At 43.8% G+C, this 26,107-nt stretch overlaps 1 protein-coding gene across 1 annotated transcript in view; it reads left to right on the top strand.

The window, feature by feature from the left end:
• The window catches only part of LOC124613400 (carboxypeptidase B-like), a 120,228-nt gene that overhangs the window by 13,095 nt on the left and 81,026 nt on the right, over positions 1–26,107 (top strand). Inside the window, exons 2-3 of the mRNA XM_047142103.1 lie at positions 12,163–12,366; positions 21,303–21,399. Of these exons, the coding sequence (XP_046998059.1) occupies positions 12,163–12,366; positions 21,303–21,399 (301 nt within the window). The remainder of the gene's footprint in view (positions 1–12,162; positions 12,367–21,302; positions 21,400–26,107) is intronic.

The following is a 26,107-nucleotide window of genomic DNA, read 5'->3' as shown; positions in this document are numbered from 1 at the left end:
ATTACAATAAACTTTCACGTCTATTTCAAACGTGCTCCACTGCGTTATTCCATTCTGTTGTTCATTTTTTCTGCACTAGTGGTGCACTGTCATCAGCAAACCGAAGGCTCTCTGGACATTTTCCTTCATTAAACACTACCGAAGAAAAAGGACGCTGCCCAGATATTTACTTATAGTCGTGCGCCTACGACCGTACATCACAGCATCTGGCTTTGTTTTTAATGCGGGGCCCACGAGAAATAAAGGGCCCAACAACAAACTTGAGACGTTACACTAGTCGGCTTGTCCATCACACTTCACGAACATTCGGCTCGGTGCAGGGCCCATGGGAAGTCTATATAGAATTGAAAATGTACACACTAAAGGTCTTAAATTTGCTGTGTGCTATCGAGAACTTGCGCGCATTTAAACGAGCAAAAAATGGTTCAAATGGCTCTGAGCACTATGGGACTTAACATCTGAAGTCGTCCGTAGCCTAGAACTTAGAACTACTTAAACGTAACTCACCTAAGGACATCACAAACATCCATGCCCGAGGCAGGATTCGAACCTGCGACCGTAGAGGCTGCGCAGTTCCAGACTGAAGCGCCTAGAACCGCTCGGACACACCGGCCGGCCTTTAAACGAGCAATCAAGAATTATTAAACTCGTCTGAAGTACACGGAAGCGCTACAGGACCTGGTATATGCAGACGTATTCACATACAGATAGGCACAATATGGTGCTGCGGTCGGCAACGCCTATAGAAGACAACAATTACCTGGCACAGTTGTCAGATCGCTTACTGCTGCTACAATGGGAGGTTATCAAGATTTAAGTGAGCCTGGTGTTATAGTCGGCGCACGAACGATGGGATACAACATCTCCGAGGTAGCGATGAAATGCGAATTTTCCCAAACTACCATTTCACGAGTGTACCGTTAAAACCAGGTATTTGGAAAAACGTCAAATCTTCAACATCCCTGTGGCTGGAAAAAGATCCTGCAAGACCAGCGACGACTGAAGAGAATCGCTCAACGTGACATAAGTGAAACCTTTCCGAAAATTGTTGCAAATTTCAATGTTGGACCATTAACAAGCGTCAGAGTGCGAACCATTCAACGGAACATCATCGATATTGGCTTTCGGAGCCGAAGGCCGGCTCGTGTACCCTTGATGATTGCATGACACAAAGCTTTAAGCCTCACCTGGGCCCAGTAACACCGATGTTGGACTTAGATGACTGGAAACATGTTCCCTGGTCAGACGAGTCTGGTTCCAGACTGTATCGAGTGGATGGACGTGTACGGGTATGTAGATAACCTCATGAATCCATGGACCCTGCATGTCAGCAAGGAACTATTCAAACTGGTGGAGTCTCTGTAATGGTGTAGTGCGCCTGCAATTGTAGTGATATGAGACCCCTAGATACGACTCTGACAGGTGACACGTACTTAAGCATCCTGTTTGATCACTTGCATCCATTCATGTGCATTGTACATTCCGACGGACTTGGGCAATTGCTGCAGGACCATGCGACACCCCATACGTCCATAATTGCAATAGAGTGGCTCCAGGAGCACTCTTCTGAGTTTAAACACTTCCGCTGGAACCCAAACTACCCAGACATGAACATTATTGAGCATACCTGGGATGTATTGCAACGTGCTTTTCAGAAGAGATCTCCACTCCCTCGTGCTCTTATGGATTTATGGGGAGCCCTTCAAGATCCATGTTGTCAATGGTCTCCAGCACCGCTTGAGAAGTTAGTCGAGTCCATGCCACGTCGTGTTGCGGCACTTCTGCGTGCTAGCGGGGGCCCTACACGATAGTAGGCACGTGTACCAGTTTCTTTGGCTCTTCAGCGTAGTTACTCATTCCCCGCCGGAGACGGCTGCTGGCATTCGTAAGACCTGCTGTGTCGCGTGCTGTGACGTACGCTCGTCGGTTTAATGATTATGACGTCATAGCTCCTGAACTATGTGTCATACAAAGATATAATTTTGTAGGTACATTCTGTGACATATGTGGGTACTTACTGCAAACTGTGTTTCGAATAGAGTTAGTAGCAAATAAGTAATTCAAACGTCATGCATGATGCGGCAGTTTTTCACGCTTCGCGTTGTTTATGACGCCATGTATTCCGTACATGTGATGGACAATGATTAATTTTGCCCTTACATCGAGTGATTATATGTGCATATTGTCTCTAAAATGAGTCGTGAATGCATTTAGTAATAAATAAGTAGTAAATTATAACGCCATGCCTCATGCAGTACTTGTGCTATACGAACAGCGGAAAAGCAGTAAACGATAAATATTTTTCCTTTCATTATTTTGAATATGTTTTGAGCGAGGATAAATTTCATAAAGGTTTGAAGTTCTGCATAAAGTTTGTTGAAAGTCACTAAATGTTCTCATTCTCAAATACTGGATGAATAAAGTCTGAGAATTCACGTGTCACGGGCTACGCTTCTTTTTCACCCCCACCCCTATGATAGGTAGTTCTTACCCCACAGCGATTGTCGTCTGACATTAAGATATGAGGTTTGGTTGAAATCGGTCCAGCGGTTTAAGTGGAGACGTGGAACAGACACACACACACGCACACACACACACACACACACACACACACACACACATACACACATACACACATACATACATACATACTTACATACATTTTCATAATATATGTGTATACCTCTTAGCTTTTTCGGTTTAAAGATGCGTAAGACTGCTGAAATAAGTTTTGGTGGTGTGGAATCTCTTTACCTGATTATTCACAGCTTCTGTTATGGTCTGGAGTCCAAAGACTGGTTTGTTGCAGCTCTCAACGCTATTCGATGCTGTGCAAGCCTCTTCTGCGCATGCGTACTGCATTCTACATCCTCTTGATCCTGCTTACTACATTCAAGCATTGGCTTTCCCTTACAATTTTTAACCCGAACACTACCCTCGATTACCAGATTGATAGTTTCTTCATGCCTCTGGACGTGTCCTATCAACCGATACCTCTTTTTAGTCAAGTTGAGCCATTAATTCCTCTTTTACCCCAATTTGATTCAGTATCTTCTTGCTAGCTACGTGATCTACGAGTCCAATACTCAACATTCTTCTGTAGCACCAAATTTCAAAAGCTTCTGTTCACATCTCGTCTGAACTGCTTACTGTCCACTTTCCACTCACGCATAAGGCTACACTCTACGCAAACACCTTCAGGAAATACTTCCTAACATTTAAATTTATATCTTCACAAATTCTTCTTTTATCAGAAATGTTTTTGTGCTTTATCCTGTCTGAATGTTATATCGTCTTCATATTGGTCAACATTAGTTACTTCGCTGCCTAAATAGCATAACTCATTTACTACTTTTAGTGTATCGTTTCCAAATACTTTCAAAATCACTTGACTTAATTTAACTGCACTCTATTACTCTTGTTTTACTTTTTTTCATTACCCTTGTTTTACTTTTGTTGATATTCATATTAAAACCTTTTTTAAGACACTATCTTTTGCATGAAAATGCTCTTCCAAATCCTTTGCTGTGTCTAATATAAATACACTGGCCAGCCAGAACATTATTGTCACCGACCTACTATCGACATAAGCTCGTAAAGGCGATAGCAGCGCCACCTAGCGAGGAATGACTGCTAGTCAGACACACGCACGGTGTGTATAAGCGTGTTGTGCGTGTGTAAAATGGGGAAGGTCCGCGATCTATCTGAGGCTGACCGAGAGCGCATTATGCTGGCCTGGAGGCTCAGCACGAGCATTTCGAAAACTGCACGACTGTCGGGTGTTCGAGGAGTGCTTTGGTGAGCGTCTTCAACACGTGGTGAAACCAAGGTGAAACCACATCCAGACGTGGTGGGGTTCAACGACCACCCTCAATACGGATCTCGGATGTCGTAGGCCGGGCAGAATTGTAAAAAAAGGACAGGTGGTGAACTGTGGCGTAACTACCATCTGACTTTAATGATGGGCAGAGTACAAGTGTGTCTGAACACACAGTCCACCAAACACTCCTAATAATGGACCTCCGCAGCCGACGACCCATGCGTGTCCAAATCTTAACACCACGACATCGGCAACTACGATTGAAATGGGCACGTGACCATCGGCACTGGACGTAGGTGCAGTGGCAGAGCGCTGCATGATCTGATGAATCCCGATACCTTCTTCATCATGCCTGTGGAGGGCGCGAATACGTCATCTTCAAGGAGAATAGGTCCTTGACACCTGTACTGCGGGACGGAGACAAGCTGGCGGTGTCTCCATTATGCTCTGAGGCACATTCAAGTGGGCATCCATGGGTCCAGTGGAGCCTGTGCAAGGCACCATGATGGCCAAGGGGTATCGTACACTGATTGCAGAACACGTACATCCGTTCATGACGATGTTTCCCGACGGCTGTGACATTTTTCAGCAAGATAATGTGCCATTTCAAAAGGCCAGGAGTGTAATGGCAAGGTCCGAGGAACAGAGTGGCGTGTACCATTTATTGTGCTGGCCCCCCAACTCACCAGATCTGATCCCGATCGAACACTGAACATGAGGTCAGGGCTCATCATCTCCCTCCCCGGAATTTATGGGAATTAGGCGACGTGTGTGTGCAGATACGGTGCCAGCTCCCTCCAGCGACCTACCAAGGCTTCACTGCTTCCATGCCACGACACCTCGCCGCTGTTATCCGTGTCAAATGTGTGCGGCCATAATGTTCTGGCTGATCAGTGTAAAACGTCAATGGAAAACCTCAAAGTTTTTTTTTTCCTTCTTCTTCTTTCTGAATCCTAATCTCCTGTCAGAATTTCTTCTTGCTTTCATTTACTGTTTGTTCAGAATACAGACTGAATAACTTCAGGCATGGATGACAACCCTGCCACTCTTCTTTCTGCCGGCCGGTGTGGCCGAGCGGTTCTAGGCGCTTCACTCTGGAACCGCGCGACCGCTACGGTCGCAGGTTCGAATCCTGCCTCAGGCATGGAAGTGTGTGATGTCCTTAGGTTAGTGAGGTTTAAGTAGTTCTAAGTTCTAGGGGACTGATGAACTCAGATGCTAAGTCCCATAGTGCTCAGAGCCATTTGAACTCTTCTTTCTGACTCATTGCTTAATTTTCATGTTCTCCGACTCTCTGGTTTCTGCAAAAGCTGTAAATAACATTTCGCTCTCTATATTTTATTCCTACAACTTTTATATTTTCTAAGTGTGTTTTCCAGTCAACATCTTCAAAAGCTTTCGTAAATCTAGAAAAATTATAAACGTAGATTTGCCGTTCTTTACCTGTCTTCTGCAGTATGACGCACGAATAGTTACCACATTTCAGCACTGAATAAAAATTGTACATCTAGTTATATTTCATTCAGATTTCCCTCCAACGTGTTTGGTGTGTTTGGTTACATAGAAACGTCGGTAGAGGTCGTGTTGCCGCAATATCGCCAATACCTTGTTTCGCAGTTAGCGCTTCACCGTGGCCGATCATGGATGTTTATCTGTTCAGCAGTGTGCTCTGTTATTTCTCTCTCCGAGGAAACCCCACATGTCGGGAAAATGCGCGTGTAGCCTGTGACGTGCAATCACCACAGCCGCCTCCTCTTCGACAATTACGAGTACGAATAAGGGTAATCCATTCAAAGTGCAGGTACGACCACATATAACGATCTAGAACTGCATGTGTTAATAAAAGGCGGAAACCACTCTCTCTCTCTCTCTCTCTCTCTCTCTCTCTCTCTCTCTCTCTCTAGTCGAAAAGGAACACATTGCAATGGTGGGAATCCCCCTCCCCCTCTGACTTAATGGTAGGATATCGGTCCCGGGAATTACAAGACTTTCGAGAATGTTTTAATTTTACTTTTGAACGCGGGTAAAAACTGAGAAAAGAAATATTTATGTCGTTCGATATAATTACAAATTAACAATTTCCGTTTTTCTCCCTTTACGTGTACTGTAAAGCCTTGCTTTCTGCCAAATTTCATGATTCTGGGTCAAAGGGAAGTAACCTATAGGTTGTAATGAGCGAATTTGCCAGTATAAAATTATGTACTCATAAATGGTCGTATCTTCTGACAGAATTTCTTTAGAAGCTTCATTTTTTTACACCCGCAAACGACTATAGGTCTTAGTATGTGAGCTACAGTTCAACTTGATATATGTATCCGTTCCTGAGAAAACGCGTTTTTAACAGATGGACAGAGAGACAGAGAGACAGACTCACAACAAAATTATGCCATAGGAGTTCCACTAACATTCTTCAAAAATAATAATCATAAGACTCAAAACAATATCTTCTACTGAAGAGTAAAATTGCCCAATAAATTTCCCAAAGAGAAAAAGGGGTTATTGAAATAGCCTTTTTAAAAAGGGAGTTAAAAAGTAATACATTCTGTACAGTGAATAACAGACAGTAGGGGTTTGGTAAAAAATAAATAATGATGATAAAAACAATAAAAATGTCTGTTATTGCACATAACAGTTTCGCACTACAACATTTTCTTTCTCGGAAAACCTTACTCCATAACTGTACAGTGTATAATTTTAACATCTTATCCTCTTCCTGAGCTCAGTATGTCACTCATTATGGAGGGTGTTGCCCAGTTTTTCAGGGTAGCTAACGTGGAGTTGCGGTGCACAAAATGGAAAACAAGAATCTTCGCTATGGTCCCGATGTCAACCGATACTGTGCGTAGAGGTACATAATTAAGTAATGCATGTATAGCGTGTGCGATGAATGATAGCGAAAAATAAAAAAAAAACATATAGCACTAGCTTTTTACGTCATAAAATAATTCCGTTTCATAGAAATGTTGCACACCATGGTGCAAAGGAATGATATTGCGCAGCTTTTAACAGACTGATCTTGTATTCGGAAGGATGGAGGCTCCATTCTCAATCCGGCTATCTCCGCTGAGTTTCCCTGAATTACGTCAGACAAATTCTGGGATGATTCCTACTACAGGACCACGGGAGACTACCGGAACCCACCCTTGCAAACTATACATGTATCTAAACGCCTGTATGTATGAATTATGTTTTGTTTTTCTCCTTATTAAACTGTAATAGGATGAAATGCCATTAGCTATGTAAAAGGGATACGCGGATTAATAAAATTACTATTACTACTACTACTACTACTACTACTACTACTACTACTACTACTTCTCTGCTTACTGATGTCAGGACCATGATTATATTTCCCACTTTCCATTATATTCTTCTAGTTTTCCCATCTATCTCGCTGAAAAACTGATTCCATTTATCTCCACATATGAACGAAATGCTGAGCACAAGAAAATGGTGTTTGGTTTAGTATATTATCTCTTTAGTGACAGTAAAGGCTCGTCGCCATTTTACTATGCTACCCGGCAACGGTAGTAAAAGTTCATTATCACTCGGAAGGTAGTGACGCAGTGACAGTTGGAACAACTCGCATTCCGAAAGGTCGGTAGTGACTAAGTTCACATAGTGAACAGCGGCCCAGAAACAGAATCTAAAACACTGCAAAGTCGTAAACATACAAGATCAGCCTAGAGTGAAAACTGAAAGAGCAAAACCGAACGATAAGCAATTGCCAAACACTGTATGAAATGGTGCGATTCGAAGGCTTCAGGTGATAAAGCGTTAAACAACCGCGCATACGTATTTAAGAGCAGAACTCCGCCAGATGACGCGCCCATTGTAAACTCTGCTTACACCGTCAGTGGAATCGCGAAGAACTGTTATTACTTGCAAACTGCAGTATCTCAGACTCCGTATCGATACTGCCGCGTAGTGTAGGTCGATCACTGTCAGATACAAGAATCTGTTGCAGATCAGGGCGTAAGGCTTTTCAGTAATATGTACTGGACACTATCCGATCGAAGGCGTCCGGACATCTGTTAGTGGACGTTAATATTGGGTGTGTCCAACCTTTCGCCTTTGTGACGGCTTGAACTCCCCTGGGACACTTAGGTGCCTGAATGTCTACAGAGGAATGGCCGCCCATTCTTCCTCAAGAGCTGAAACCAGAGGATGGTTCAAATGGCTCTGAGCGCTATGGGACTTAACATCTGAGGTCCAGTCCCGTAGAACTTAGAACTACTTAAACCTAACTAACCTAAGGATCTAAGGATCTAAGTTCTAGGGGACTGATGACTTCAGCAGTTAAGTCCCATAGTGCTCAGAGCCATTTGAGCCATTTTGATCCAGCCACTTCCATCTGCTATATTGTTTCAGCTCCCTCTACCACTTTCTTCCTGTGTTGTCCATGTTTTACTGCTGACGACATGCTTCGTCCCACGTTTCGGTGTGGGTAGGCACATATTTTTCAAAGCTTGTTACCTGTGTTTTACGTTATGTTTTATCTTACTGTTCTGAGTATTTTCTTGACACCCGTCTCAATCTGTTACTGAGCGGGCGCTGAAGACCTTGCTGTCGTGCGCCCAAAAAACCCTCTACTACTACTACTACTACTACTACGCAGAAATGTATGCCTTATGAGAGCGGCTCGATCACTGTACACCATTATTTTTAGCTCACTACGCGTTGTCTCTGTGCTAGCTTGGCGGCTGGCAGCACTTTGCAACTCGCAAGTGATTCTTTCCGCCGATTTCATGTTAACTTTTTACAATCACCCTCCGCAGTGTTTAACGGTTCATGTTCGTCAACACATGAGAACTGGCTGGTCTTGGCTTAGCTGCGGTTGTTCCTTCGCGTTTCCACTTGATAATCACATCACCGACAGTCAACATTGTCAGCTCTATAAGGGTTAAATGTCCCTGATGGATTTAATACTCAGGTGATATCCAAAGATTAGTGCACGTTCGATATCGCTGTAGTCTCCTGACCGACCCACTCCGCAATTACTGCGTCTCTGCTGACAAAAAAAATACTCACACGTCTCTTTTTGTACTGGCGTGTCTGCCTTTCTTGACATCTAGTATTTAATTCCGGCTTATGGGTTTAGAAAACATCGTTCTTATGAAAAACAACTAGCTCTTTACTCGAACGAAGTGATGAGTGCTATTGACAAGGGATTTCAAATTGTTTCCATATTTCCGGAAGGCTTTTGACACTGTACCACACAAGCGGCTTGTAGTTAAATTGCGTGCTTATGGAATATCGTCTCAGTTATGTGACTCGATTCGTGATTTCCTGTAAGGGCGCTCACAGTTCGTAGTAATCGACGGAAAGTCATCGAGTAAAGTAGAAATGATTTCTGGCGTTCCCAAAGGCAGTGTCATAGGCCCTCTGCCGTTCCTTATCTATGTAAACGATTTAGGGGACAATCTGAGCAGCCGTCATAGATTTTTTGCAGATGACGATGTCGTTTATCGACTTGTAAAGTCATCACAAGATCAAAACAAATTGCAAAACTATTTAGAAAAGATATCTGTATGTGCAAAAATTGGCGGTGGACCCTAAATAACGAACAATGTGAGGTCCTTCACATGACTGCTAAAAGGAATCCGTTAAACTTCGGTTACGCGATAAATCAGTCAAATCAAAAAGCCCTAAATTCAACTACCTACCTAGAAACTACAATTACAAACCACCTAAATTGGGGAGAACACGTAGAAAATGTTGTGGGGAAGACTAACCAGAGACTGCGTTTTATTGGCAGGACACTTCGAAAATGTAACACATCTACTAAAGACACTGCCTACACTACGCTTGTCCGTTATCTTTTAGAATATAGCTGCGCGGTGTGGGATTCTTACCAGATCAGATTGACGGAGTACATCTAAGAAGTTCAAAGAAGGGCAGCACGTTTTGTAATATCACGAAGTAGGGCAGCCAGTATCACAGAAATGATACAGGATTTCGGGTGGACATCATTAAAACAAAGACGTTTTTCGTTGTGGAGGAATCTTCTCACAAAGTTTCAATCACCAACTTTCTCCTCTGAATGCGAAAATATTTTTTTTTACGCCGACCTACTGAGGGAGAAACGATCACTGTAATAAAATAAGAGAAATCAGAGCTCGCACAAAAAGATACAGGTGTTTCTTTTTTCCGCGCGCTATACGGGATTGGAATAATAGAGAATTGCGAAAGTGGTTCGATGAACCCTATGCCAGGCACTTAAATATGATTTGCAAAGTATCCATGTAGATGTACACTACTGGCCATTAAAATTGCTACACCAAGAAGATGACGTGCTACAGATGCGAAATTCAACTGACAGGAAGAAGATGCTGTGATATGCAAATGATTAGCTTTTCAGAGCATTCACACAAGGTTGGCGCCAATGGCGACACCTACAACGTGCTGACATGAGGAAAGTTTCCAACCGATTTCTCATACACAAACAGCAGTTGATCGGCATTGCCTGGCGAAACGTTGTTGTGATGCCTCGTGTAAGGAGGAGAAATGCGTACCATCACGTTTCCGACTTTGATAAAGGTCGGATTGTGGCCTATCGTGATTGCGGTTTATCGTATCGCGACATTGCTGTTCGCGTTGATCGAGATCCAATGAATGTTAGCAGAACATAGAATCAGTGGGTTCAGGAGGGTAATACGAAACGCCGTGCTGGATACCAACGGCCTCGTATCACTAGCAGTTGAGAAGACAGGCATCTTATTCGCATGGCTGTAACGGATCGTGCAGCCACGCCTCGATCCGTGAGTCAACAGATGGGGACGTTTGCAAGACAACAACCATCTGCACGAACAGTAAGACGGCGTTTGCAGCAGTATGGACTATCAGTTCGGAGACTATGGCTGCGGTTACCCTTGAAGCTGCATCACAGACAGGAGCGCCTGCGATGGTGTACTCAACGACGAACCTGGGTGCACGAATGGGAAAACGTCATTTTTTCGGATGAATCCAGGTTCTGTTTACAGCTTCATGATGGTCGCACCCGTGTTTGGCAACATCGCGGTGAACGCACACTGGAAGCGTCTATTCGTCGTCGCCATACTGGCGTATCACCCAGCGTGATGGTATGGGGTGCAGTTGAGAAGACAGGCATCTTATTCGCATGGCTGTAACGGATCGTGCAGCCACGCCTCGATCCGTGAGTCAACAGATGGGGACGTTTGCAAGACAACAACCATCTGCACGAACAGTAAGACGGCGTTTGCAGCAGTATGGACTATCAGTTCGGAGACTATGGCTGCGGTTACCCTTGAAGCTGCATCACAGACAGGAGCGCCTGCGATGGTGTACTCAACGACGAACCTGGGTGCACGAATGGGAAAACGTCATTTTTTCGGATGAATCCAGGTTCTGTTTACAGCTTCATGATGGTCGCACCCGTGTTTGGCAACATCGCGGTGAACGCACACTGGAAGCGTCTATTCGTCGTCGCCATACTGGCGTATCACCCAGCGTGATGGTATGGGGTGCAGTTGGTTACACGTTTCGGTTACCTCTTGTTCGCATTGACGGCACTTTGAACAGTGGACGTTACATTTCAGATGTGTTACAACCCGTGGCTCTAACCTTCATTCGATCCCTGCGAAACCATACATTTCAGCAGGATAATGCACGATCGCATCTTGCAGGTCCTGTACGGGCCTTTCTGGATACAGAAAATGTTCGACTGCTGCCCTGGCCAGAACATTCTCCAGATCTCTCACCAACTGAAAACGTCTGGTCAATGGTGGCCGAGAACTGGCTCGTCACAATACACCAGTCACTACTCTTAATGAACTGTGGTATCGTGTTGAAGCTGCATGGGCAGCTGTACCTGTACACGCCATCCAAGTTCTGTTTGACTCAATGCCCAGGCGTATTAAGGCCATTATAACGGCCAGAGGTGCTTGTTCTGGGTAGTGATTTCTCAGGATCTATGCACCCAAATTGCATGAAAATGTAATCTCACGTCAGTTCTAGTATAATATATTTGTCCAATGAATACCCGTTTATTATCTGCATTTCTGCTTGGTGTAGCAATTTTAACGGCCAGTAGTGTAGATGTACGTAGCTGAGTCCGAGTCGTTTATCAGATAGTGTATTTGACAGAGCAATGCAGAAATTGCAAAGACATTTATTATTATTTTATGCTAATTTTTACTAGTCCCCCTCTGTGTTGTCTAAACAATCCTTGGCTATGGTGTAATATTTAACAAGTACCCTTTGCCTGTTTTTTTTTAAATATCTGAATATTAACCGTCTCTTTAACCTCTCTGACCAATTTGTGTACATTTTCCCAGCTTCTTGGTTTCACGACGCCTGCATTTTTCTCGTGTGAATGGCAGGCGCGCGCTGTACCGGGTGACGTTCACAGACCAACAGCTGCCACTGCTGGACCACCTGAGGAAGAGCACATCCATTAGGGTCTGGAATGCACCGGGACAGCCGACTTACGTGGTGATGGTTCCGCCGCAGTTGCACCGCTACTTCCGCGAGAAACTCCGGCGCCAAGGCGTGGCTCACCAGCTGCTCGTCCCAGACGTGGAACAGTGAGTACCACGCCCTTACTTCCAGTGCACACAGTAACATCTCTGCCACAACGGTTCGGAAAGCCTTACTGTAATGACGTAGGGCTCTGAAATTACGTCGGATCTACGTCTACAATTACATAAATACTACAAAAGCGATCATACGATGCATGGCACAGGTAACTTGTAAGCTACTAACCATTTCCTTTATTTATACACCTCTGATGTCGTCATCATGGGGGCGACCTATAGTACTGTGAACACTGAATAATAAAGAATGCTACAGTCTTTCATGCATATAGTTTCGGCAATTTTCTGTTGCCATCTTCGGATCTATGTTTACATCATTAAATAATCTCCTCCTTCAGTGTTGTAAGTGGTGTTGTACAATGTATGTCCTTGTTGGTATTGTGAGCTACATTACAAGTTGGCAAGTCTGTTTGAAAATAACAGCTACTGTATGTCCACTCATTTTATTGCGCCGATTACACGTGATCACATTTAGTTGTAAAGTGGCGATGAACGTGAGAACTATAATGGGCGCGATGATGTTTGCGTTCATAGCTGTTATTTTAAAACTGACATGTCGACTTCTAGTCTAGCTCACGATACCAACATGGACATACATTGTGTAGCACCACTTAGGGTGCACTGAAGGAGGAGATTATTTAATGATGTAAACATAGATCCGAAGACGGTAACAGAGAACCGCCGAAACCGGTCATCTATATGAATAAATGATTTTAGCGATCTTGGAAGTTAAAAAAAAAGTTATTCATTCATCACATTCCCTTTACTGTTCCACTCGTAAATGGAGTTTGGGAAAACCCCTGTCCATACTCCTCCTTACGAGAGCTTATTTCTTTTACCTTCGCAGTCGTTCACGAAGCTTACGTTGGCGGGACTAGATCCATTCTGCAGCGAGCTGCAAATTCAGATACTCTAAACTTTCTCAGCAGTATTTAGCGAAAAGAAGGTAGTCTTCCGTCCAGGGGAATATTTCCGTTGTACTCGCGTGTTGATCGAGCCCATAACTGACAAATCGAGCAGCACGCTTCTCAATTGCTTCGACGTTTATCTTTAATCCTATCTGATGGGGATCCCATACACTCGAGAAGTACTCAGAGTACTAAAGAACGAGTCGCACTAGCGTTCTATACGCCTTTTCCTTTACACATGATCTAATTTTTTTGTATATCCTCCCAATAAACCGAAATCGACCATTCGCCTTCCCTACTACCGAGCCTAAGTGCTTATTTTATCTCATACTGCTTTGCAACGTTACGCCTGGTTATTGAATCGACGTGATAGTGGCAAGCATCACACCACTAAAACTGTATTTGGAATTTACAAGTTTGTCCTGCTTGTCTCCATTAACTTACACTTGCCTACATTTGGAGGGAGCTGCCATTCAACACATCAAATAAAAATTCTAAGTCGTCGTGCATCCTACTACACTCAACAACGATTCTTCCCCGTACACTACAACATCATACGCAGACAATCATAGATTGCTGCTCAGTCTCGTTTATGTACCGGGTGAGTATAATTAAACTTTCGCTACTTGTGAGGGTCTCTATGAATAACGAGTGATTGCAGGGCAGTGAAACTTTGTGGAAACATTTTTAATGACATGCAGAAGAGAAATAACTAAAAATCCATTGAATGAAACACATTTTAATTTCCATGTGAGAGCTTAGTGCTATTGTTAATTGCTTACGACGCTTACGTTCCAGATTACAAACGATGCTCAATATGACAGTGATATACATCTACGACAGCTTGCAACCGCGCTAGAAATTGCTCCACTGCTGCCCGAAACTACGGTGACTCGCGGAATGTCCGTCCAGCTGTCGTGACACAGCTCGTGCACTGCTTGAAAATTTCACTTTTGGTCCAGCATTCTCATCCATGGCAACAGCGTCTTCTTCAGCAATTTTTGGCGCAATTGGCTGTCGGCGTCTCCAAGGATCAATTCCCACATCGCCGTGTAATTCGAACTTCCGAATCAGGTTCTTCCATCCCTCGTCGATACGTGTGAAGAGCAGCAGCACAATTGCTGTCGTTTCGACAAAACAGCATTGCGAGTAAAGCCGTGCTCACCTTGGCCAGGTCCATGTTGACTGTCTGCTACTGTAACGCACACTGATGCTTGTGTTTGAAACCTACGTCCCCTTAACAGCATGACATGACACTAACACCACTAACAAAGCAAATCCTGCAGCGCACAGTCTGAATATCATTCCTATAAGTTGGGTGCCTCTACGATAAATAGTTTTCCATCTACGCTGGCTCGCCGGAGTCGCCGAGCGGTTCTAGGCGCTACAGTCTGGAACCGCGCGACCGCTACAGTCGCAGGTTCGAATCCTGCCTCAGGCATGGATGTTTGTGATGTCCTTAGTTTAGTTAGGTTTAAGTAGTTCTGAGTTCTAGGGGACTGATGACCTCAGAAGTTAAGTCACATAGTGCTCAGAGCCATTTGAACCATCTACGCTGGCTCAAGTAGCGAAAGTTTAATTATAACAGCCCTGTATACAGAAAACAAGAGTGGTATTATCACACTTCTCTGGGGAACTCCTGACAATACCGAAAGATTAAGGCTTTCATTTTTGGCAGTGCTTTATAAAAACTGGTGAACTCTAACCCCACAGCACATTATCATTGGCAAAACATAAAAATTTTAATAACAAAACATCGCACTGGTCATATTATCAGTATAATGTGAAGTTAGAACAACGGAAATTTGGTTACACTTAAAACATGTTCAACAAGTATCTTCGTTCAGTACGATATAATCTGCGATCAAATGTAGTGGACGAGGTTCTGTGAAATGGTGTACTTCATTGGAGTGGTCATGTGATACTTATGGCTGAAGGAGACTTAGAAGAATTAAGTATTCAATAGGATAAAAGAATTAGTAAGTAGAACTAAAAGAAGACGGACAGAACGGTTGTTTCTCCTTTCGGTGGAAGAGCATAACTGAAGAATTAGGAAGCAATTCTAACAGTGAACCAAAAGAAAATACGCACGTTTATACCTAGTACGCGAGGAATCGTGCTGTGAAGTCGAAGTACGCCAAATTTTCCTCACCTTGTATGTTAGAAATGTGAAGTTGCAACCTTACATTCTTCGTAAAACTGTATGTCTCCCTATAACCTACTAAACCTTTCTACGACAGTGGCACGCTATGGGCGTAACTCCTCGGAAAGGTCCATGGCTAATAAAGCACTTCGGTGTCCAAAGTAATCTTCGGTCCTACGATTGATTTTTTACACTAGTGAGCCGAAATACTATGACCCCCCGCTTATTAGCAGCAATTCTGAGTGGATTCGATGAATTCTTGATAGGTTTCCTGAGGTATGTCTCACCAGATATCCTCGCACTTGTTACGTTACTCCCGTTGATTACGAGCCGGTGATTTGTGAGCGCAGAACTGGCACCCGATAGTGTCCAAGATATATTCCTTCGGGTTTTGGTCAGATGAATTTAGTGCCCAATACATCAACGTGAGTTCACTATCACACTACTCAAACTACAGTAGCACGACTCTGGCCTTTTCGCACAGGCAGTCATCCTCGGCTGAAAAATGTTACCGCTGCCATCATTAAATCTCGCGGTGGGCAGTGGTCAAAGCCTATTTTTTGGCTTACATTCTACATCTACATCTACATCCATACTCCGCAAGCCACCTGACGGTGTGTGGCGGAGGGTACTTTGACTACCTCTATCGGTTCTCCCTTCTATTCCAGTCACGTTCATGGAAAGAAAGATTGTCGGTATCCCTCTGTGTGGGCTCTGATCTCTCTGATTTTATCCTCATGATCTCTTCGCGAGATATACGTAGGAGGGAGCAATATACTGCTTGACTCCTCGGTGAAGATATGTTCTCGAAACTCCAACAAAAGCCCGTACCGAGCTACTGAGCGTCTCTCCGGCAGTCTTCCACTGGAGTTTTATCTGTCATCTCCGTAACGCTTTCCGGATTACTAAATTATCCTGTAACGAAGCGCGTTGCTCCCCGTTGGATCTTCTCTATCTCTTCTATCAATCCTGTCTGGTACGGATCCCACACTGGTGAGCAACATTCAAGCAATGGGCGAACAAGTGTACTATATATATATAACCTACTTCATTTGTTTTCAGATTGCATTTCCTTATGATTCTTCCAATGAATCTCTGTCTGGCATCTGCTTTAGCGACGATCAACTTTATATGATCATTCCATTTTAAATCACTCCTAATGCCTACTCCCAGATAATTTATGGAATTAACTGCTTCCAGTTGCTGACCAGCTATATTGTAGCTAAATGATAAAGGCTCTTTCTTTCTATGTATTCGCAGCACATTACACTTGTCTACATTGAGATTCAATTGCCATTCCTTGCACCATGCGTCAATTCGTTGCAGATTCTCCTGCATTTCAGTACAAGTTTCCATTGTTACAACCTCTCGATATACCACAGCATCATCCACAGAAAGCCTCAGTGAACTTCTGATGTTATCCACTAGGTCATTTATGTATATTGTGAACAGCAACGGTCCTACGACACTCCCCTGCGGCACACCTGAAATCACTCTTACTTCGGAAGACTTCTCTCCATTGAGAATGACATGCTGCATTCTGTTATCTAGGAACTCTTCAATCCAATCACACAATTGGTCTGATAGTCCATATGCTCTTACTTTGTTCATTAAACGACTTTGGAGAACTGTATCGAACGCCCTGCGGAAGACAAGAAACACGGCATCTACCTGTGAACCCGTGTCTATGGCCCTCTGAGTCTCGTGGGCGAATAGTGCGAGCTGGGTTTCACACGATCGTCAGTTCCTCGTTGTTCCACCTCATTGCAAATCTTTCGGAGAAATAACTACTGTCCAAGCTACCTCTGCAATGCTACTGAGTAACCAATCTCGTCATCAATTCATACAATAGAAACAAAAACCATTAAAAAGGTCTACTGCCGACAAGAGTTTCTCAGTTGTCTGACGAGGGAACCGCACCTACTCCTCATCATAGATTTCGTCCAGATTTATGGTATATGCAGGGACTGGCCAGAAATGAAAGTGACGGAAGTGAGAGCTCCAGATGGCCAAGCGTTTAGGAAAAGATAGCATTTTTGACGCTGGTCGGGCGAGGTGACAGCCACTACTGTTAACTCCACTCCAGACAGAGGTTGGAGCAGCGGAAAGCGTATAGAACGGTTGTCCAGTGGTCATGGGGGCCAAGTCCCTACACGCTACTTTTTATTTTCCATTTTTACGTTAACTTACACTGCAAATAAACAGAAATAACGTTCAATATGCTATGTTGCATTTATTAATATATTCATAAAGAGGATGAAAGGAAAACGGAAAGGAAAATTTGGTACTGAAAATAAATTACCAGGAAGGGGCTATAACGTGCACACGAGAACATCGTATACAAAATTAGATACTTTTATTATTTTACAGTTGATGATTTACACGTGCTCGGGTGATCCATCGTGACAAAAATGGAAACAGCAATTTTTTCTGCTCCTTGAACACGTTATAAGCGCCGCATTTTTACAGTTAGATGGTTATTTTAAATTTTCCGAGGAAAAATGAACTCGGTATACATTCATAGCACGTTCATTCTTATAACATAGTTTGACAGCAGACCACGCGTAGCGCAACATTTCGCAAAATATTGATGAGGATAGAAATCAATATACAATGGAGTGCATTTTGATGTAGTCTTCTCCGGTTGTGACATCCTTCTCTCTCTTGATAAGGTCGTTTTTGAAGCTTCTTGATCAAATTCTTTAACTGACCATAAAAAATAGGTATGTCAGGGATGCGCTAGCGAAGTGTTTCTGGGGGGAATCACTTTAATATTTCTCTGTGGCAATGGTTCTTCATATTGAAGAACCTCATCGTATAATTATGATTTTGTGTATCGTCCCCACGAGCCAGTTCTCCTGCACATAGGACTTCATCACATCAGTCAAAAAAAAAAAAAAAAAATTATGCTATTGTAAGTTTCCGTGATTTCCTATAGTTTGGCGCGTATTCCTCCACCGTTTTTTGAATCCTCGGTTCAAAGGAGCCAATGCTTTCTTGTGTGCGTGCGTGCACTGCCGGGGCAATAATATTCCACAAAGGGTCGTAGCAGAATGCGTTGTATGCTAGTATATTACTTTTTCATATTTCGGTTTCTTTGCAGTGTAAGTAACGTAAAAACTGAAAATTAAAATGATTTTCATAGAAGAACTCGACCCCACGACCCTCATATTACCATCCTTTAGCCTTCCCGGTGCGCCAACCGCTTCCTGGCAGCCCCACTTCCACGAATGGTCCTTGCCTCTCCCAACCTGCACCAAAACTGCTGTCTTTCCTAAACGCTTGCCCATCTGCAGCTGCCACATCTGATCTGTTACTTTCATTTCTGTTCAAGCCCTGCTTCTATCATAAATTTCAAGGAAATCGGTGATGAGGAGTATGCGCAATCCTGTTGCCTTAGGATAGGGACGCATGTCTGGACATGCATGGTAGTGGTGTGAGCTGTCTATACCTCAAGCAACAGCGTATTCTACAAGCTACGAATGATAGTGAATATAAAGAGCGCTCTAGGAAATATGCATTTTGTTTCTTTTATTCCAGTCCATGACCATAAAACTATTTCGTTCTGAGACTTATAGTGGTGCGTTATTAAAGTGCCCGCGGAGTTATGTGAACAGCGCTAATGTTCGTAACAAACTCAAACCACATTTTTAGTTATGCCCGACGACGCCTAGCTGATGTTGTTTATATCTCTTGAGGGTGCCACTGTGGCTTTATTATATTAGAATGTACTTTAAACAGATCTGAAGATGATGATCACTGACCAAAATCGATATTATTAGGACAAAAATTTTTGTGATCAGAGACTCGAATGGAAGAAACAAATTCTAACCACATATTCGATTCGTGTCTAAAATATATCTGCGTTAACCGTAAAGATTACAAAGACGACATTTTCCATTGCTTTTTGCGGTTTGTTTCCTAACAAGCAGTGCAACCTTCAAGTTATGTGTTTCAAAACTTTAACAAATTTCAGGATGTGAATCTCTGGTCAATCCATGAAGGATTGCGCCTTTGTAAAGCCGTGTTACGTGATAATGTTCCCTTGTGTGCAAATTTCTGTTGCTTTATTGAAAGAAGCTTCTAATCTATTGCTGGATAACATATGTCAAGCCACCAGCATTTGGGACACACAACTCTATCAGAAAACCACTTTAGATTCCTTTCTGACAAGATAATATGTTAGTCATCCTCTGAAAAGAATACACTTGTCGCTTTGGTGCATTGTATATGGTGTATGACGAGCATCTGACAGTTATTCGACCTTCCACAGCTGACGTACGTACACGCCTCTCTGTTATGTACAGTGTGTTCCAGAAATGTTGAGACAAATTTCGAGAGGTTGTAGAGGAGGTCTTGACAAAAAAACCGAGGATAGGAAACCGTGTCTGGAAACGTCATCCAACGATGCTACAGCGCGTGGAAGTTACAGGCGCCGGCACCTGCCTCTAGATACCCCCCACCCCCACACCCCCTTTCGACAGCAAACATGACTTCATACGCTGACGGAGCGTAGGGGGAGTGTACCGCAGTGTTGTTTGTTATTCGGTGAACGCAACTGATTGACACGATCGCCAGTGGAACAGATGCAACTAACTGGTGCGTAGACAAGGTTTTATCTCCTGTGAAGAAATTGCTCTGTTGCCTTGTTGGATGGTGCTTTCGAACACAGGTTTCCATCTGCAGCTTACTTTTCTCCTGCATAGCGAAAAACATTGGAGATTTTAGAAATTGCGTGTAATAAATGAATCGCGATTCATAACTCCGCTTCTCACCCCGAAAAGTAAGGACGCATTTCATCTGTTCCGTGTGACTGTCTCAAACCTGGTCGCGATAATTAGTGTTTAAAATTTTCGCGAGACAAAGTCTTGAAGTTCTCTGAACTTGCCAGAGTAAAATATACAGGGTGATTCAAAAAGAATACCACAACTTTAGGAATTTAAAACTGTGCAACGACAAAAGGCAGAGCTAAGCACTATCTGTCGGCGAATTAAGGGAGCTATAAAGTTTCATTTAGTTGTACATTTGTTCGCCATTTCAGCCAATAAAGTTTTTGGTCCCTTTTTCTTCGAAGGTGTTACTGTAACTGGACTACAGTATCTGGAGATGTTAGAGAATTGGCTGTTCCCTCAGCTCGAACAAGAAGCACAACAATTCATATTTCAGCAGGATGGAGCGCCACCACATTGACACTTATCTGTCCGTAACTACCTGAACGTCAACTACCCGAGGTGATGGATCGGCCGCCAGGCAGCCCGTGACAGACCACTTCATCACTGGCCTCCAAGAAGCCCTGATCTTACCCCCTGCGATTTTTTCTTATGGGGGTATGTTAAGGATATGGTGTTTCGGCCACCTCTCCCAGCCACCATTGATGATTTGAAACGAGAAATAACAGTAGCTATCCAAACTGTTACGCCTGATATGCTACAGAGAGTGTGGAACGAGTTGGAGTATCGGGTTGATATTGCTCGTGTGTCTGGAGGGGGCCATATTGAACATCTCTGAACTTGTTTTTGAGTGAAAAAAAACCTTTTTAAATACTCTTTGTAATGATGTATAACAGAAGGTTATATTATGTTTCTTTCATTAAATACACATTTTTAAAGTTGTGGTATTCTTTTTAAATCACCCTGTATAGTTCTAAATCGAAACTCCTTCGTTGGTGCACTAAAACGTCACATAACACCTTCTACAAAGCCGCCATTACAATTAACTGTATCCATTGTTTGCATTTTGGGTGTGAGTCGTGGCACGTGTTAACCTGTACGTGGTTACATCTTCGTATTTCAGACCCATGGATAAGACTTTGTATGATTAGCTGCCGTTTTGTAATTGGTATTAGCAATGACACATCCACTTTTTTTTTCTTCCAGGATCTTTCAGAGGAAGCATAACATACAATGGAAGCCCATGGCTCAAAACGATGGCGGCACCAGTATTTCTTTTTCGAGGTACCACCGATACGACGAGGTATGTATGCGCTCACTTTTCTAATCGACTGTCGCGTCAAATTTTCCAGACAGGTTGTTCGTAATGTACTCAAGCCAAACATACCAAAACTTGAAACACGTCTCTACAGCAATTGGTATAAATATTTCACTTCTGCTGGCAACAACTCTGACGTCTATGGTTTGAATAAATTATGAGTAGCATTCAGTAAGTAATACAACACGTTTTTTAGGCTAATTTCGGTTGAATGTATGCAGAATTTGTTGTGGAATACCGTGGAATATTCCCCTGTAGTTTCGTGAAGTTCCAGTAGTTGGTGGCGCTATAAGCAACCTTCAAAATGGCGTCTGTGACGGAGGTGCGTTCCAAGCAGAGAACTGTTTTGTTTTGGCGGAAAACCAGAACATCACAGATACTCAAAGGCGGAATGTCAATGGAGAAATGGCGGTGAACAAACACACAGTGAGTTGTTGCGCGAAGCGTCTCTCATCATCGCAACAAGATCGCACAAACCTGTCCGATCTCCCGAGTGCTAGCAGGCTACACACACTGTCACTCTTGCAATGTTGGAAAGTGCAGACGCTCTCATTGGAGGTAATCGACGGATCACAGTCACACACCTCGCTGTTCAAATGGACGTCTTTGTTGGTAGTGCTGACACACTCGTCCACCAGTTGGGATATTCAAAGTTGTGTGCACGCTGGCCGCCTAACAGAAGACCATAAACACCAACGAAGGACTATCTGTGCGAAATTGCTTGTGCGTTAACGCGGCTGATCGCAACAATTTTTGGTCGAACATCATCACAGGCGTTGAAACATGGGTTCATCACTTCGAACCGGGAACAAAACACCAATCCAGGCAGTGACGCCACACAACCTCTCCTCCGAAAAAAAGGTTCAAAGCTGCACCCTCAGCCGGTAACGCCAGGGCGACGGTCTTCTGGGACTCTGAAGGGGTTGTTCTGTTTGATGTCCTCCCTCAAGGTCGAACGATGAACTCTGAAGTGTATCGTGTTACACTCAGAAGGGACTTCAGCGTGTTTGTCGCCACAAAAATACAAACAAACTTCTCCTTCTCCAAGACAACGCAAAGCCTGACAAAAGTCTACGCAACTAAGAGGAGCTCACAAAATTTCAATAGACTGTTCTTCGTCATCCACACTGCAGCCGGGTCTCGCAGCTTCCGACTTGCCTCTGTTTAGGCCAATGAAGAGCGAACTCCACGAGAAGCAGTACATGGATGCTGGGGAGATCATTGATGCAGCAAGATGCTGGATCAGTCGTCAACTAGTAGAGTGTTACTATGAGGGCATACAGGCCCTCCAAGTAAGGCTCCCTAAGGCCATCGTACTGAACAGAGATTATGTTGAAAAATACACCACTGGCCATTAAAATTGCTACACCACTAAGATGACGTGCTACAGACGCGAAATTTAACCGACAGGAACAAGATGCTGTGATATACAAATGATTAGTTTTTCAGAGCATTCACACAAGGTTGGCGCCGGTGGCGACACCTACAACGTGCTGACATGAGGAAAGTTTCCAACCGACTTCTCATCCTCATACACAAACAGCAGTTGACCGGCGTTGCCTGTTGAAACGTTGTTGTGATGCCTCGTGTAAGGAGGAGAAATGCGTACCATCACGTTTCCGACTTTGATAAAGGTCGGATTGTAGCCTATCGCGATTGCGGTTTATCGTGTCGCGACATTGCTGCTCGCGTTGGTCGAGATCCAATGACTGTTAGCAGAATATGGAATCACTGGGTTCGGGAGGGTAATACGGAACGCCGTGCTGGATCCCAACTGCCTCGTATCACTAGCAGTCGATATGACAGGCATATTATCCGCATGGCTGTAACGGATCGTGCAACCGTCTCGATCCCTGAGTCAACAGATGGGGACGTTTGCAAGACAACAACCATCTGCACGAACAGTTCGGCGACGTTTGCAGCAGCATGGACTATCAGCTTGGAGACCATGGCTGCGGTTACTCTTGACGCTGCATCACAGACAGGAGCATCTGCGATGGTGTACTCAGCGACGAATCTGGGTGTACGAATGCCAAAACGTCATTTTTTCGGATGAATCCAGGTTCTGTTTACAGCATCGTGATGGTCGCATCCGTGTTTGGCGACATCGCGGTGAACGCACATTGGAAGCGTGTATTCGTCATTGCCATACTGGCGTATCACCCGGCGTGATGGTATGGGCTGCCATTGGTTTCACGTCTCGGTCACCTCTTGTTCGCATTGACGGCACTTTGAACAGTGGACGTTACATTTCAGATGTGTTACGACCCGTGGCTCTGCCCTTCATTCGATCCCTGCGAAACCCTACATTTCAGTACGATAATGCACGACAGCATGTTGCAGGTCCTGTACGGGCCTTTATGGATACAGAAAATGTTCGACTCCTGCCCTGGCCAGCACATTCTCAGATCTCTCACCAATTGAAAACGTCTGGTCAATGGTGCCCTAGCAACTGGTTCGTCACAATACGCCAGTCACTACTCTTGATGAACTGTGGTATCGTGTTCAAGCTGCGTGGGCAGCTGTACCTGTGCACACCATACAAGCTCTATTTGACTCAATGCCCAGGCGTATCAAGGCCGTTATTACTGCCAGAGGTGGTTGTTCGGGGTACTGATTTCTCAGGATCTATGCACCCAAATTGCGTGAAAATGTAATCACATGCCAGTTCTAGTATAATATAACTGTCCAATGAATACCCGTTTATCATATGCATTTCTTCTTGGTGTAGCAATTTTAATGGCCAGTAGTGTAAGTATTGTAGCCATAAGAGGAGGAATGATATGGTGTACTTGAATTCCAAATGAAACCAACCTGAAGTCCGGAAAAAAATGTGTTGCATTGCTTGTTGAACCCCCTCGTATTTTAATTTTGTACATATTGTATGGACAGTAATTTGTTGTCTAAGTGGCGGAACTAAAAAATACAAAATCTGCAGAGCAATTGCAGAGACAATAAAGTCACACAAATAACTTTATGATGTTGATAGAATATGTAGGCAAATTTTAATTGAAATGCAAATTACTACAATGAGCCCAAAAACTGTAACAATATCAGTACTACAAGAATGCTTTATGATTTCGAATTTTGAGCCATTATCAAGTGCAACTGGGAAATAGATCACATTTGTATAATATGTTACCGTCAAAATACTGCAATTCGAAGAGCTTTGAAATGTAAGAACTTGCTGTCATTTTATACAGAGACGTCTCACATGTACCGATATCTTTTCCAGTAGCACTTGAGAATGGCTCAGAATCAAAAATCGTGGTATCGAAAATAAAAAAAAGCAGAAAGTCAAATGGTATCTCCTCGTCATAAAACGAAATGAAATTCACGATAAAATTAACATGAAAATAGCGGGCTGCGCTTAGTGGCCGCGTGGTTAGGGGCGCCATGTCACTGACAGCGCGGCCGCTCCTGTCGGAGGTTCGAGTCCTCCCTCGGGCATCGGCGTGTGTGTTGGTCTAAGCATAACTTAGTTTAAGTTAGTGTAAGTAGCGTGTAAGACTAGGGACCGATGATCTCAGCAGTTTGGCCCCTTAGAAATTTACACACATTTGAACTTTTGAAAATAGCGGTCCATGTAGTAGACACAATGAAGGAATTCAACTACATTTTAAACAAAGTAAGGCGTAATGGACGAAGCAAAGAAGTCGCTAGAAGCAAATTTGCACAGGCAAGCAGAACAGTCCTCTCTAACAGTAGTCTCCGCCTTCCCGACGCAAACACTGAGGTGGCGAAAGTCAATATGCACTTATGTAGGTTGAGATAGTATTGCGTGTACAACATATAAAAGGACAGTGTATTGATGGAGCTATTATTTGTACTCAGGTGATTGGCGTGGAAAGGTTCGGGGGAATGACCACACAACGGGAATTAACAGACTTCGAACTCGGAATGTATTTGGACATTCCATTTTGAAAATTACTATGGAATTCAACTTTCCGAGAACCACGGTGTCAAGATTATGCCGAAAATACCAAATTTCAAGCGTTATCTCTCACCACGCACAATGCAGTGGCCAACGGCCTTCACGTAACGACCTAGAGAAGCGGCGTTTGTGTAGAGTTGTCGGTGCTAACAGACAAGCAACACTGCGTAAAATAACCGCAGAAATCAATGTGAGACGTACGTTGAACGTACCCGTTAGGACAGTGCGACGAAATTTGGCGTTAATGGATTATGGCAGCAGACGACCGATGCGAGTGCCTTTGCTAACAGCAGGACATCACCTGCAGCGCCTCTCCTGGACTCGTGACCATATCGACTGGAACCCAGACGACTGGAAAACCCTGGCCTGGCCAGATAAGTCCCGATTTCAGTTGGTTATAGCTGGTGCCAGGGATCGAGTATGGTGCAGACCCCACGAGGCCATGGGCCCGAGTTCTCAACAAAGCACTGTGCAAGTTGGTGGTCTCTCCATAATGGTGTGAGCTGTGTTTACAATGGAATGGACTGGGGTCCTCTGGTCCAAGTGAACCGATCATTGACTGGAAATGATTACGTTCGGCTACCTGGAGAGCATTTGCAGGCATTCAACGATGGGATTTTTATGGATAACAGTGCGCAATGTCAACAAGCCACAATTGTTCGCTGTAGGTTTGAAGAACATTAGGTCACCAAGATCACAGGACATGAATCCCTTCGAACATTTGTGGGACACAATTGAGAGGTCAGTTCGTGCTCAAAT

Source organism: Schistocerca americana, chromosome 4 (assembly GCF_021461395.2).
Source record: "Schistocerca americana isolate TAMUIC-IGC-003095 chromosome 4, iqSchAmer2.1, whole genome shotgun sequence".
In the NCBI taxonomy this organism is placed as follows: Eukaryota; Metazoa; Arthropoda; class Insecta; order Orthoptera; family Acrididae; genus Schistocerca; species Schistocerca americana.
Note: the sequence above shows the minus strand (reverse complement) of the source record. Positions and strands in the feature narration are given on the sequence as shown.